The sequence below is a fragment of the Lipophrys pholis genome, assembly GCF_963383615.2.
Source record: "Lipophrys pholis genome assembly, chromosome: 12".
Taxonomy (NCBI): Eukaryota; Metazoa; Chordata; class Actinopteri; order Blenniiformes; family Blenniidae; genus Lipophrys; species Lipophrys pholis.
In genome coordinates, this window is record NC_137641.1 from 12,273,892 (window position 1) to 12,288,988 (window position 15,097).

At 39.6% G+C, this 15,097-nt stretch overlaps 1 protein-coding gene across 2 annotated transcripts in view; it reads left to right on the top strand.

Annotated features, from left to right (window-relative positions):
* The window catches only part of LOC308117975 (poly [ADP-ribose] polymerase tankyrase-1), a 99,380-nt gene that overhangs the window by 30,809 nt on the left and 53,474 nt on the right, over nucleotides 1-15,097 (top strand). Inside the window, exons 1-3 of one of the 2 annotated variants that reach the window (XM_080477114.1) lie at nucleotides 7,673-7,897; nucleotides 8,122-8,158; nucleotides 11,211-11,286. In XM_080477114.1, coding sequence (XP_080333240.1) covers nucleotides 7,840-7,897; nucleotides 8,122-8,158; nucleotides 11,211-11,286 — 171 coding nt within the window. In that variant the 5' untranslated portion in view covers nucleotides 7,673-7,839. Of the gene's footprint in view, nucleotides 1-7,672; nucleotides 7,898-8,121; nucleotides 8,159-11,210; nucleotides 11,287-15,097 lie in introns of those variants that run through there. The other variant, XM_080477113.1, reaches the window with a different exon arrangement.

Below are 15,097 nucleotides of genomic sequence, written 5' to 3' on the forward strand. Positions count from 1 at the left end.
GCTTGTACTCACCTGTGCACGGCTCAGGAGTTACTTGCAGACAAATACATGTACATACATTCACCCAAAGGCGTGCAATGCATGAAATACATGCTGTGCAGCTCACGATTGAAATTCAAAAAGTGATTGCTGGTGTCTACTGCACCCTGGCAAGAGAGCAAGACACACACACACACACACACACACACACACACACACACACACACACACACACACACACACACACACACACACACACACACACACGTAATATCATCATTCAGGAGGCAGCTAGCCTGTCCTGAGCTTTAACGTGTCCTTGTCTCTTCTGTTTGGAGTCAGCAGGATTGTCGATGACGATACACACACACACGCACACACACACACACACACACACACACACACACACACACACACACACACACACACACACACACACACACACACACACACACACACACACACACACACACACACACACACACACACACACACACACACACACACGCCTCATTTTAGCTGTGAGCTGAGCTGTGCTTCCCTAAAGTGATTATTATCCAGTAAAAACCAAGGAGGTAACACAAATGTGTATATACATATCATGAGTGCTGGAATCTCCATACAAACGAGAAAAAAAGAATTAATTCTGTCTTATACCTCACAGTCATTTTTCACTTAGGATGTACAGTAGATCGCAGAGCCAAATATTGTACCTTCAATATAGAGTAAATTCAGTATTTTGCCAACTCGTTGATTCATTTCCACACATTACTAACAATTGTCCTGCTCTCATGCAGCCTGTTTTAGTAAAGGCTACTTGTTTGTGTTATGTTTTGACATCAGTCAAGTATTGTGTTGATGCAATGTAAAAATGGTAATGATCACTAATTTCTACATTGCCTACATGTTTTCTCTTCTTTAAAGAACTGTACGACAACTTTGTCTGGTGGAGTCATTGGCGACTCCCAGTGGCTGTTTTCAATTATTTAACAATCACTTATTGCATGTTGAGGTGAAAATTAACACTTTTTCTACATAAAATCATTTTGATCAAGATATGCAAGCATGCAACTCATTAGTTGTTCAGTTCTGCAACTGCTCATCCCTCTCAGGCCCCATTCATACAAACAATGTTTTCAAGTAAAAACGCAAAACTTTCATTGCGTGTGAAAACGGGTCCCAGGGGGAAACATTTCTGAAAACATTCAGGCTCAGTCTCTGTGTCAACAGTGGAAACGTTGCTACAGCACATGTGCACCACAGCTGTAGTAAATGTTTCTGCACATTTACAAGTAGTAAGACAATAACAATAATGGGGGCGTCCAGAGTGTCATGACCCCCAGTCCATATTTTCCGAGGACTTGGAAGTTTTATAGTCGACAGTCACCCGGAATAGCAATCCAACTTTGTATTCTGTCCATATGAATGTCTGTGTCTGAGTATTATTGTGCATACATGTGTGTATGTGGTTTTACCAAAAATGAAGAACAGCACACACTAGTGGCCCAACATGAAAATTCCATTGTTTTTCGCATTGCGCATAAACAGACCTCATCTTCAAAATGTTGTTTTGCAAACAAAACATTTCTGAAACGAAAATGGAAAAATGATGCATGTAAACAAGGTCTTAACGTATTCTTTCATGTATTACGTTTGTCGACGTCCAACATGCAGCACATGGGTTTCATCCAGCCTGCAGGATGACATTGCAAATTGTCGAAGTAACAAAAATGATATTAAATGCATTTTTAAACATTTTTAGGACCTACACATAATTCCTGGCACATGCTATAATTCTACTCAAGATCAAACTGGGGTGTATGTTTGACACCCCTGGTCTTAAGAATTTCCAAAAAGTCTTCTTTATTTTTCTCAAAGGGTTTAAATTTATTGTGATTGATGCTGATTATACTCACGCTGGTTAAAAGTTATAAACCAGTTGTTAAATTATAAAGCTTCGAATATAATACAATGCCTTTATTATAAGTGGTTCTAGTTGCCCCGACATTCATTTTTTTCTACCCTCATGAGAGCTGCACCGAAGAAGACATGGAGTGAAGTTTTTGCGGAACTGTATCCGTACGATCTGACAACGTCGAGAAAAACTTCTAATGATGTCAGGAGTATTTTACTTCTCTTACTCTGCGAGTCGTCGCTCAGATGGGTTGATGTCAGGTGACTCCAGATGGAAAGTCGGCTTATTTGATGTTGAGGTTGTTCTTGTTCAGGCTTTTATCAAGCTGCAATATGATTTTTTTTTTTTTTTTTTGACAAAGCAGACGAAGTCGCTGTCTTTGAACTATAGAGTTCTATATCCTCTTCTTTAAAGTTCATTATTTTCCGTGTTTGAGTCTGCCGCTTAACTTAAATATTCCCACAGCTATGTTTAATTGTGGATTTGGTTTTTGTCAGTCGTTCTCCTTTTTGTCTTATCTCATAGACTACCTTGTCACTGCCTTACATTTCAAATTTGGAAACATTACTTAGTGGGACCTTAAACCGTCGTTCATTAATAATTTCTTGCATGTGTTAGTCCATGTCAGCCTTTCAGCCTCAAGGGTTTAAAGACACTGCTTTTATCGTACGAGACTCCAACTAGACATCTCCTCCTTTGACTGAATGTATGCTAATAGGAGTTGCAGTCTTTATTTTGTGAATTATGTGTAATAAAATGATGCACTTCTCTCTCTGTGGAGACAAAAAATAGATCCTGTAACTCTGTACTATCACTTTCAGTCTCCCTAATCGGATCCATCCGATTCTGTTTCCACAAATTGTTTTGGAGCACTAAGAACAGCCCTCTTACAAACATTAAGTTTAGTAATGATCTGATGTTAAGAAAGCCCTGGTTCAAATCCCGTGGTCCCAATGTCACAGTGGTACTTAGTAAGAAATGGTCTGCTGGAAACTGGAAGCACAGCCATATTTATAACGCGTGAACACCAAGTGCTTGTTGCTTTTCTGGAACGAGCCTCCGATGAGTACTTCAAATGGACCTAGACATAAAGGGGCTGCAAATACACCATTTTTTTTTTTTTTTTTTACTTTTTGTACAAATACCATACCTAGATTTACTCATATTTGATTCCATGCCAACAAAGAGTATTTCTTAAAATTGAAATAAAAAAAGTTAAATTTGCTCTTTATTTCATGTACCATATAACTCTTAATGTTTACAGTTTCTTGTCTCGTATGTATATAAACCTAACTTCAAAAATCTTTTGTACTTTACACGTGTTGACTTTGTGCCTTAGGTGCAGTCCAGTGTGATGGCAATATACTGAAATCTCTCAGCTTACCACACGTCCTTCTTTCATGTTTATGAGAGGAATCGAAACAGCTGAGTTACAGCTGCCTTAAATGGTGAATACTCTCCACGTTTGAGTCAAACATGATTGACTGTGTCCGACACAGTTACATTTAGTTATTAGTCCTGAGTCCCTTTCTGTCTCTCTGTCCACTGAAGTAGAGCTCCGCCCCAGACTGATTGTTTGGTGCAAACAGTTTTGGTTGTGAGGAGAAAAATTCCAGTATTAACGTATCGGTTTGTATATTAAAAACTAATATGATGGAGAATACATCTATTTGTCAGCAATGTCTATATACTCTGCAGGTGTTATGCAACTAGTTTGTAATTAGAAATTCACACTGCTACTAGTTGACTCTTGAAATTCATTTTGTAGTTATTGCAAATGAAAAGGAATTTTGTTTTAAATTAAAAATATTGTATCTGCTACTTTTGTTAAGTTGTCAGAACCTTCTAACAATTCTGAAGAAAAATAGATGAGCAGTATTTAAAAAAGCAAATTTATGACCTATTAATAATTCGAAAAAAAGTATCAGCAAGAAGCTCATCTAGGGCTGCTAATGATACGCGTGGTTGGACATCTTCAATGTTGTAGTTATTTTAGCTGAATTAGTTTAGGAGTAATGAGGCGCTCGCACTCTATAAACATAAGTTTAGTAAAATCAGAATGGAGCGACAATTCATTGGATACAGCACCCGTGGATAATGCTAAAGCTGACACTCTACATGAAAAACAAAGCACAGAGAGACCGCAGCTCTACAGCTTCTCAACAGTTTTTTTTACGTGACAAAAGCAACAACACAATCAAAGGAACTTCATATGATCATAATTTCAGAATAGTGTCTGACTGCTCACTGCCAAAAGTAGGGATGTTCCTGGCAACTAAATTCTCTGTCAACTCGTCTGAGTGAAGGGAAAATACAAGGAGAACATGCAAACATTTTGAAAAGTATATTCAGACTGAATGTATTCTAACATTCTGAAGCCTTTACATTGATACATACTGTACCGATGTCTTATATTATCTTTTCATACTGTGAGAACTGCATGAGTCTTGTTCATGAATAGAATCCTATTTATTGAACTAATTACATAACTAATTTAATTATTCATTTATTCATTTAATTTAATCCATAACTTGTGCACATTTGTTGCCAAATATATTGGAAGTTGTACCCAGTGCAGCCTCAGTGCTGTAAGAAAGCACTGTGATAATGCTGTTTTTAAAGCACCACTACTATGAATTTCTGAATGAATGAATGAATTTTTTATGGAGTAAAAGTGCAAAATGGTTTGTTGTTGGTTACAAACAATCGCATGCAGACAGGTTAACGCCATTGACAATTTTAGCCACTCTGATGAACAAAGGCTCAGAAAATATGAAATTTTAGAGGTGCAATGACACATTTCAACTCTGAGAAAAAGTTTCAAACGTGACTCATGGCTTCAAACAGAGCACCCATTCATAGTTTCACTGCTTGAAAATGCAAAACAACGTAATGTGTGAATGAATTCATCACCAAAACTGAAACTAAAATCAAGAGGTGTGTATTGATTATTTAATACTTCTCTGTGATACAGAGTGTCTGATAATTGTGTGTGATGTTCCGTAGCTATTACTAATAGCGATGATAATAACGATTAGGATAATAATTAGAGTACCATAATGCACCTGGCTGTGCGGACTGTGACTGTCAGGTGTGTAATGGGAAAATGAATCAGCCTTAGCCCATAAATTGCTTTAGCGCTACAGCCTCTAATTGAGTTTCTTGATCTCTCCTAGCATTCCTCTCCTTTCCCTTTGTATTCATATTTTTCCCATTGCCCTGCCCATCTCTGCCCCTCTCCCACTCTCCCCTTTTTCTCCTTCCTCTCACTGTTCTGCCTTAGCCTCCCTAACACCAATTATACTGTGTCAAATCCATGCATGTCAGTTTCCAGATCCCTAATCATCCCTACTCTCTTTCATCTGCAAATCCTTTGTTCCTCCCTCCCCCCCTTTTCCCTTCTCTGTAACCTTTCTTCTTCACTCCTCACCCCGCCGCACCGTCTGTTCCGAGCGCATGAGCCCAACCTCCTTGTCCTCTTTCCATTTATCTGTATCGCAGTTACCTCTCCTTCTTTCTTGGATTTTTTTGTTTTTAATTCCCTTTTTCAATGTTTCACCTCTTGCTGTCTACAGCCACTCTCAAATATTACTTTAGTTGCATAAAAATGTTGGCATATCAACCTGATGTTTGAATGTGCCCACTAGTGACAAAGTCACTCAGATAGTGTTGGGACAATGGACGTAATCGTCATGCAGTTTGTCAATGGAAAGTTGTGTAAACTGCCTTTGATGGGTCCTGTAACATTTAAAACTGCATGAGCTGCAGTTTCTACCAAAAGTTATTCGTAATTAAGAAATTAAACAACAAAAATAACAAAACAGTAGTGTAGCCCTTCAAATTAAGATGGCAGGCAAGTGTAAATGGCATAAGCTGCCTAAAACAGTACACTAATTATGCAACTATTTAATGATAGTACACACCTAAGTCCAAACACCAACCAAATGAATTACCAAATACTTTACTAAAATCCAACAGCACAATTTCATCTAGGCCATATTTTCCTCACAATTGTGACATCAGACATAGTGATTGCCGAGATATACTCTTTAGATTTTGGGTATAAAATTATCACAGGGAAGCATAGACATATAAGATAAGCTTAGTTTTGAAGCGTGTGATATTGAAGAGCGAGTTTAGACTATTTCAGGAGATGAAATTCTAAACATATTTTCTCTGATGTTTCTTGAACAAACGCAGGATGTTGACATAAGAGAAGATTCATACCAGCTCAGTCTCACTAGAAGCAAGAAAAGCGTAACCAGGAGGTGGCTTCATGTAAATTCTCCGTAACAATAACAATGACTGTATATTGTGTGCGTTTTGTTTAATGTAAAAAAAAAAGATGGATATTATGAAATTAAAAACGGATATATACGAGGAAATGTGGATGATTGCAAACAACATGACATCAGCATCAATAACAATAGCGATATGGAGATGCAAATGTTATCTGACAAGTTTGCAAATAGGTAGGTGCTTTTTGTTAATTGAAAAAAAAAATCGTTAGTCGATACACAAAATGAAGCACCCTATAACCTCAGTGAAGCCAACAACATGAATGGATTCACAAATGTAGTGACTATTAATAATTAGTAAAAAATATTTAACTACTGCACAGAATTTTGAAAAACTAGAGGTGAATATCATTTTCTACAGTGGGAGAGCTAAGAAATCTGTGGAACTACGGTCTCTCCTTTTCATTTATTCACTACTTTATGATAACTAATGTGCTATCATTGTGAGATACAGAACTCTGACAAAACAGAATCAATCTAAAATAATGGAATTAATTGATATTGACAGAGCCTGAAAACACAGTAAACACCTGCTGTGCCTCAAAAGGAAAATGCCCAAAATGTAAAAATGATATCGTGATCGACATTAATACAATCAAAAGTGAATCTTTGTTACACAGTGAAGGTCTCAGTGGAGATGGGGAGCTTGTTATAAAGTCAATTTAGATGATATAAACCATATAAATTAAAGATACTGTTGAGCTGCCTCCAGGAGATTTTACAATCGAGTGTTTTTGGAGCATGACTGATACTATTGACCAAAAGTATGTCTCAGCTTCTGCTGTTTCTGCTCGTTCTCTAAATCTGTCTTTATTGAATGTTGAAACTTTATAGAGGTGAGACAAAAAAGTAAACATCTTTTTTGCACCAAATTAGAATGATTTCTTTAAGATGTGAATGCATGAAGCCATCTGGGGAAATGCAGGCTTTTTTGTGTGCGATTTTCTAATCTAGATTTATTTTAGATTCACACAGCAGCCTGATCAGTGGTCCCACATGATTCACCATACATAGAGGTTTAAATAATAACGTTATTAGCATCAATTTAAAAATAAGAAATACAAAATCAGTTTGAAAGCCATTACATAAGCGAATGAGTCCAGTGATCTGGCATGTCTTATGGGTTGTGTCTGTCACCCTCAGCCATGTCTTGTTTCCAGGTAGAGAGAGAGAGAGAGAGAGAGAGAGAGAGAGAGAGAGAGAGAGAGAGAGAGAGAGAGAGAGAGAGAGAGAGAGAGAGAGAGAGAGAGAGAGAGAGAGAGAGAGAGAGAGAGAGAGAGAGAGAGAGAGAGAGAGAGAGAGAGAGAGAGAGAGAGAGAGAGAGAGAGAGAGAGAGAGAGAGAGAGAGAGAGAGAGAGAGAGAGAGAGAGAGAGAGAGAGAGAGAGATGTGGGGGGAGAGAGATGTGGGGGGAGGGGTTTGTTTATGTCAGTTTTTTTTTTGTTTTTTTCCTCAACGGTAACTGCGCCTCCTAAGCCAACAGAGAGGAGGAGAGAGAGACGGAGGGACAGATATTATGGAGGACCAGGGACGGCGGTTAGCAATATGAGCAGCGGCCGAAGCGGCACAGACCAACGCGGCGGTGCGGGAGAAAGGGATGGACGGACGCAGGGACGGGTAGAGGAAGAGCGTGCTCATCACCCAAACAATGAACGCGCTGTGGTCGCTGCCGGCAACACATCGTCACGGCAACCGGAGCCAGAGGGGTGCGCACTGAGTGAGAATGGCAAGAGAAAGAGGAGGAGGGGGTGGGAGAGAGAGAGAGAGCGAGAGATGGATAGATAGATAGAAAGATGGTGTCTTCCCCTCAAATAGATAGTGTGTGGGTCTTTCCAGGGTTGTTGTCTCTGCTTGATCATGTGCGTCTGTGTGTGGTTGATGTGTGTTAGCGGCCAGTTGTCTGACACCATGATCTTCTGTAACCATCTAGGTGAATACAAGAAGGATGAGCTGCTGGAGGCGGCAAGGTGAGTACCACACTATGCATGCTCTTTGTTGTCATTCTGTTTTCCTCTTCCTCTCATGCCTGGGATTGTGTGGCCTTTTCCCTCCCACTTTGTTGTGTCTTTTTTTTTAATTGCTTGCATTTCCTTGTTCCCCTGCTCAGGTCTTGTCCTATTTCCCATCCCATATTTCCTTGCTTACTTTTTTCTGTTTCCTTTCTCCTCTCTCTTGCACCGCCTCTTCTTATTCTCTCTCATTTTCTCCCTGATCTGTTCTTCCTCCCTTTGCCCTCAGTTCTCTCATCCCTGATTTCCTTTGTTTTCTTCCTTATTGTTTGACATTCCTCCTGTCCTCTCCTCTCTTCTTTGTTTAAATTCCATCACTCTCTCCCGCCTTCAGTCTCTGCTCCAACTTGCATTTGCTGATCTTTCTCTCTCTCTTCCTCTTTCATCACTCATTCATTCTCCCCCTCCCCGCATGCACACGCGCTCAGCTCCCACACTCGGCAGGTGTTTTCACATCCAGAGAGCCCTGGGCTTTCGGGGCTGCTGACACTTGTGTGTTTTTGGAGGCATGTTGTGGTCACGGGCAGTACATGTGGGCAGCGTGTTTGCGTTTCCCTTGTGGAAGTGCACTCATTCTGGGATCGTGTGTGGGTGGCAGAGCGCTTGATGCCTCACCAGCCCCCTCCCTTCCACTTCCCTCCCTCCACTCCATCCTCTCTCTTCCAGCCAAGCACAAACATGCACACAGGGAAGCAGCTGGCCTAACGGAGCAGTACCCCAGTGTATTATGGGGTCAGTAGGCTGTTTAACTGTGAACTGTGAACTCAGTGTGGTTCTGTCACAGCTGAACCTCTGACTGACTTGAATGCTATAATTCAGAAAAACAAAGCAAAACAGTGTTTTATACTTTATTTTAGTTTATTTATTCCTTTATTGAATCAACTCAAAAACATGGCTTTTGGGATATTCTTGTTTCGTTGCTTTCTTTCCCCCCTTTGTATTTATGGACCAGATTGCAGCTTTGCACTGAAGTGAGAATAAATAATGAGCACAGCTTGGGGATATGTTAAATAGAGTGAAAAAATGCAATTATTCAATGCATTAACAGAAATAAGTTGTACCATATGAGTTGCAGTCATGAGTTTAATTCACACCATGGAACACAAGTTAATACATTTGCAATACTTGATTACAATCACTGGCAAAAAAAAGAAAGAAAAGCTAATGCCATGATCATAGGCCTTCATTCTCACCTCTGCTAAACTGCCAACTTGTGATTTGGGTCATTTAATTCGCCTTTTTAGTGAAGCTTTATCTATTAGCCCGACTTCCTAAACAGACAAATCTACACATTGAAAGTTGAAGCTAGATTTTAAATAGTTTTGCAGAGTGCAGATATACAGTATAGACAATGGGGCAGAGGCAGCTTTTTGTCCACGTTCTGTGCGATGATGTAACATACCTAATATACTGTGCAATTTGATTTGTTGTCAACAAACATTGTAAAACCTTCAAAAGTCAGAAGTGGGCTAATTATTGATGTTTGTTTTGAGCCTGTGTCAATATAGACCTTATTTTAGGCATACAAATGACATTGTATTTAGAACGAGGGAAACAAAGAAGTGCAAATAATACTTTTAGGCTTTAGGACTCATTCCACTCTGGGTTTGTGCACTCAAAGCTTTGTGATGGTATTTTAGTTTTTTTTTGTCAATTTATATTGTATATCTTCACATTTAGGTGAGTTATTACTTTTTCTGTTCAGATTGAATTTTGTGTAATAACCACCTGTTGTCACAGAGGTTGCTGCAGCTCAGGAAATGTTGCATAATGTCTCTTTCAGTACGTTATAGACTGCTGTGTATATTGTCTGTCCATATATACTCTACTGTACATCTGGCTAGAGAGATCTGACAGGCTTTAAAATTATTTTAAATTAGAGTAACATGCAGATTTATGTTTCTCTCTCAAACCTGGATTGGATTTATATTTTTTAGTTTAGAGGACTAAATATAACTGACAGTAAAAAAAATACTCCAGGGAACCTTGTGATTGTGTGGGTTTTTTGATGTGACCTGCAGTTTGTTCATCAGAAAAATTATAGGATTCAGGAGGTTGCATTTGGCTGCTGGGAGTGACTCCCTTTCCCAAAATACCCTCACTCTCTGTTAATGTCTGTGGGCATTTCTGCCTTTTTCCTGGTTATAAATCATTACATCTAGAGAGCGGGCAAACACACAATTGTTGTCACTTCGTGACCCGGTGAAACCATAATCATGGTGTTTGCATGAAAATGAACTCCCTGTTGTCCGTGATAACAACCGTAAATTGAGTGAAAAGAAAGAGTGGTAGATGCGGAGCATTCGAGCTAAAACATGGATAGAGAGAGAAGCTTTCGATGGGGAGTGAGAGGAAATACAAAGGTAGAGGAGAGAACATGAGTAGGAGGCCAAGAGATGGTAGATAATGGGGTAGAAAGCAGTTAGAAGAGAAATGGAGAGTTTTATAAATGCCTATTTTTGGAGAGAGGGTGAAATATAAGGAAGGGCAGAGAGAGGCCAAGCTAAAGTATAAAAGTAAAAGGAAGCGAGAAACATGGGAGAATAGGACAAGAATCCTTTTTAAAGCATCTGACAGCCTCTTCCTTTACGGCTGTCATGGCAGTGATGCTTGCATTGGCTGCTGCCTTGGCAACACTTCCTGGTGGCCCTCCAGTGCCAGGGCAGCGAGCCTAAGAACCAGGAAACCTCCAGCTACACTTGAGGCAAGATCTCAACTCCTCTACAGCTGGGCCACAACGGTCCTTCCTCCAACAGTTTTTGTGAGCTTGTTGCCGCCAGTTTTACAGGAAAATACATACACGCACTGTCAATCCACCCTCCGAGCACTTTCTGTATGACGTTCTGTCTCTGCAGATGAAATTTTCTCTGGCTTTTCCCTTCAGTCTCAAGCTCCTTATCTCGTTTTGCCTCATTTTCTCCCCCCTCCCTTCTCTCCTGCTGAGGAACAGTGCTAATCCTCTGCTGTGGTGGTTGTTTTCTGTCTAACGTGGGTGTTTGCGTGTGTGCAGGAGTGGAAACGAAGAAAAGCTAATGGCCCTGCTTACGCCGCTCAACGTCAACTGCCACGCGAGCGACGGCCGCAAGGTAGGAGCAGAGTCTCCGAAAAATCTTTATACACATCCACCACACTGCCATAACAAAGTTATTCTTGGCCTTTCCTGTGTGTTTGCTCCTTGAGAAAGTCATTAGGATTGCAAGCCATCTAGCATTTTGGTAATATTAGATTTGTTTATAATTCTGGCCAGAAAAATATATATAAGGCTCTTCCTGGCAGCTGTGAGCGTTGGCAGTATTGAATAATCCAGGCACTCACCAGCAGGCATTAGCAGGCTTCCTTTTTTGTCAGTCATCAAAATGAATAGATGGAGACACAAACCCTTCAGTGAATAAAACACTCTCTGCTCTGAACAATAACATAGAAAAGCAATGTGTTGCCAGATTCAGGAGCAACTGTTTTGATGGCCCTGAGACCTCCCCACCAGCTGAAATACAGATGACAGCACATAATAACATCTCTACTGTCTCACCTGATTGAGGGCTTCACCAGTATGAGAGATGCTCTCGTGTTGCTGCATGATTGTAATCATTTTCATTGGTGAATTACTTTCAAATATAGAAGAGAAGGTAATAGTTGGAAAGATGTTCACTGATTGTCTCTCATACAAATGACACAGCTCCTGCAGCTGCTTTGCACGAAACATTTTCCTCCGACGAGAACTGAGAAGCGCATAGTTACGTTTCTTTTTCAGATTCTGAAAACAGTTTTTTAAATTTTCTGTCCAACATGAAATATTTATGAGAAAAGGGCAGCGATCAAAACACATTTCTTCATTCATTTATCAAGAGTTATTACACTCAAAAAGCTCTGCCAATTGCCTCTATGAGGACTGTGTGAATGTGGTTTGAGTGACAGTGGTAAAGGAACATGAGTAAACTATGCACAAACTCTTTGGTTGGTTGAATCTGTTTGCTATTCTAAGTTTTGGTGCTCCTGCTTTTTGTCAAAATAGTGAGTAGTTTTGTTAACGCGTTTTCATTGTGATGGCATATGTTCGTCCAACTCTGGCTAAGTTGATATTATTAAGGCTAAAGAATTGCTGGGATCCATTGAAATCAAAAGCATTATCAGAGGCTTTATCGTTAGAGGCTCGGAAGTTAAAGTGGGGTCGGTAGGTGCTTACATCAAGTTCTCCCACGATCATACTCTGATTCTTCACTAAAGATTTAAAGTTTTATTTGTTTTAGTTGAATCTATATTATACTCTTTAAAAATGTCTTTAAATATGTGTGGCTGTGTCTTTTATAGTTTTTGAATTGAAATCAGAGGAAAAGGAAACAATAATCAGGCAGATTTGCTGCCATCACAGCTTGACCAGTCTACCATTCAAGTTTCCTGTAATTCTGACGCCTTGTGTGTCTAGGCTCACTACTTTATGGCATACAGGAGGTTTGAGTAATGGAGTTGTGACACTGCTTTAACTGTAACTATTGATGCATGAGAGCTGACCAAAATAGCCAATCTGTTGGAATTTATCATCAGCTGTTATAAGGCTCCTGATGGTTGGTCATTAGCAGTAAATTGGTTCTCAGTCTCGCCTATGGATGGCACAGCCAGCAAGCTTAAATCAACACGACTGGGATATCTGGTTGAAAACCATGCAGTGTGTGCACATCTTTAGACCAAACAACATTATATCCACTAAAAAACAATTAAATGAAAACAGGTTGATGGTCACTTTCTCTTGAAACCCTAAAAGAAATAACTCTCCTCTCATTCTTTTGCATTCTGCGTTCTGTTTTTTTTTTTTTATATCCAACCAAACACCGCGCAACCCAATATTTATGGCTTTCAATTTATTGAAGAAAACCCATGCACAGGGAGAACATGCAAACCCTATTTAGAAATACCCCCCAACCCTGGAGAGCTTGCCACTGTGGCGTGAGGATGCTAACCAATGTACCAAGCAGCTCCTTTTATAGAAAATAAATTACGTCTATTTAATTGTTTTGGATTTGAACAAATTGCCATTTTCAAAATGTTTTCCCTTGCACACGGTGGTAAAACTTGGTTAATTGAGAGCCACCCAAGTGAAGATTAAATTTCCTTTTTCGTAATGCCCAAAGCTCGACAGAAGTTTAGCGAAATGCACTGAGTGCAGTTTCCAGCTTCTCTGAGTTGTGAGTCTCGGGCTGCTCACCTCCTCTTGGGTTGCATGGAGTGTGTTTCCAAGTTGTAATTAAACTATATGATGCTCCAACTTGAATTATAACAAGGCCAGATGAGGGCTCAGCAGTCAGCTAAGGTTACAGTTGCAAGTTAATTCTTGTCGCATTAGATTGCAGCCAATGCAGCGAGACCTGCAGGCTGGAAGAAATGGCGGGCGAGCTAAATAAAATGCCAAGTACAACACAAAAAGTACACCGGCCTGCAGAGAAAAGTGTTGTATTATATCCTGTTAGCGTAATAGAAATTATTTTGTGAGTACAGCATCCCCACATGCGTCTGCAGGGAGTCCTGAGCCTGAGGTTGAGCTCTGCTGTGTTACAGCTGCACGTCTGGCTTATGACTGATTAGTCCCTCGGATGAATCACCGCAAGGAAAATTCTCAAGTTTGTTTTTTCTAGCTTTAGTTGAAGTAGTCTCTGATGTCCTCCGTGTTCCTGTTTTCCAAACCTGAGAGAAATTGAAAGCGCGAGACTGAAACAGCTGCACTCTGAAGTGACAGTTGTCCAAACAGTGTCGGGGGTCCCTCGTGTGTTGTGGCGGGTGTCATTGTAGCTATTGCTCTCGACTGCTATTCTCAAAGAAACGTTGGCTTGATAATCGTGCGAGACTAAAAACCAAAACTGCGAGAGTGCTCCCCATTTAAAATGAGAAGACTCAAGTGTTTATTCTTAGAAAGTTGATGAAAACAAAGTGCAAATATCAGACAACTTTTCCAACTTATCACATTAAATATGCTTTTCATTTACTTTTTTTCTTGTATTCATAATTTGTATATCTACATATTCTACATGGACCATCCACAATCAAAATGCAATCCGAAAACACGATTGGTTTTGTTTAGGAGGTATATTGGCTCATGGTTTTTTTTCTTCATATTTTTATCTAGGCCAGTTTTGCTATTGATTTCTTCTACTATCCCCAATTCACTGGTCCTGACAAGGACGCCTAACCCTAACCCATCTTGTCATATACTTGTAATATAATTATCAGTGCACCCAAAATGCAGTGAGAGATTTCTGCTTGCATATGCTTTAATGTCTGAGATACGAAGACGTTATAAAGGAGTCATGAGCCGTAAAGACCTGAGTGGAGCTCTAAAAGGCCTTATTTCCATAAGTTATTACTTTTGAATTAACATGCTTGTGGTTTTTAGATATTGTTCAACTTTATTAGCTGCTAAAATAGTCGAGTCACAGTCACAGTAGCGGAACTTGTACGAGTAAGGCACTATTTCTTATTTATTTTTTTTTTTTCTCGCTCTTTTCCTTCACATGGAACCACATCAGATCATTAAAATCTTGATAAATGGTCCTCAATAATAGCATACTTTATTAGCAAGGAGAAACGTGTAGAGAATAAATCAGAATAAGAAGGTGTTAGGAGTTAAATAAATTATTACAGACCTATAATTCAAGCTCTCATTACCCATGTGTGACAGTGTCATAAAAACAATTATACATCTGGAAAAGAGTTTAGATCGTCTATGCAAAATGCTTTGTAACCTTGAACTAAATAATATTAATTAAAGGATGAAAAGTGGCTTTCTTGGTGAAGTGATGCTTTTTTCTTTGGCTGCAAAATGTAGTTTAACAATCGAACTCAAAGCAGTTTCAGAAAATGGAGGAACTGAAGAAATAATGTTGGCTTTGGAGCCCAAAAATCGCGCTG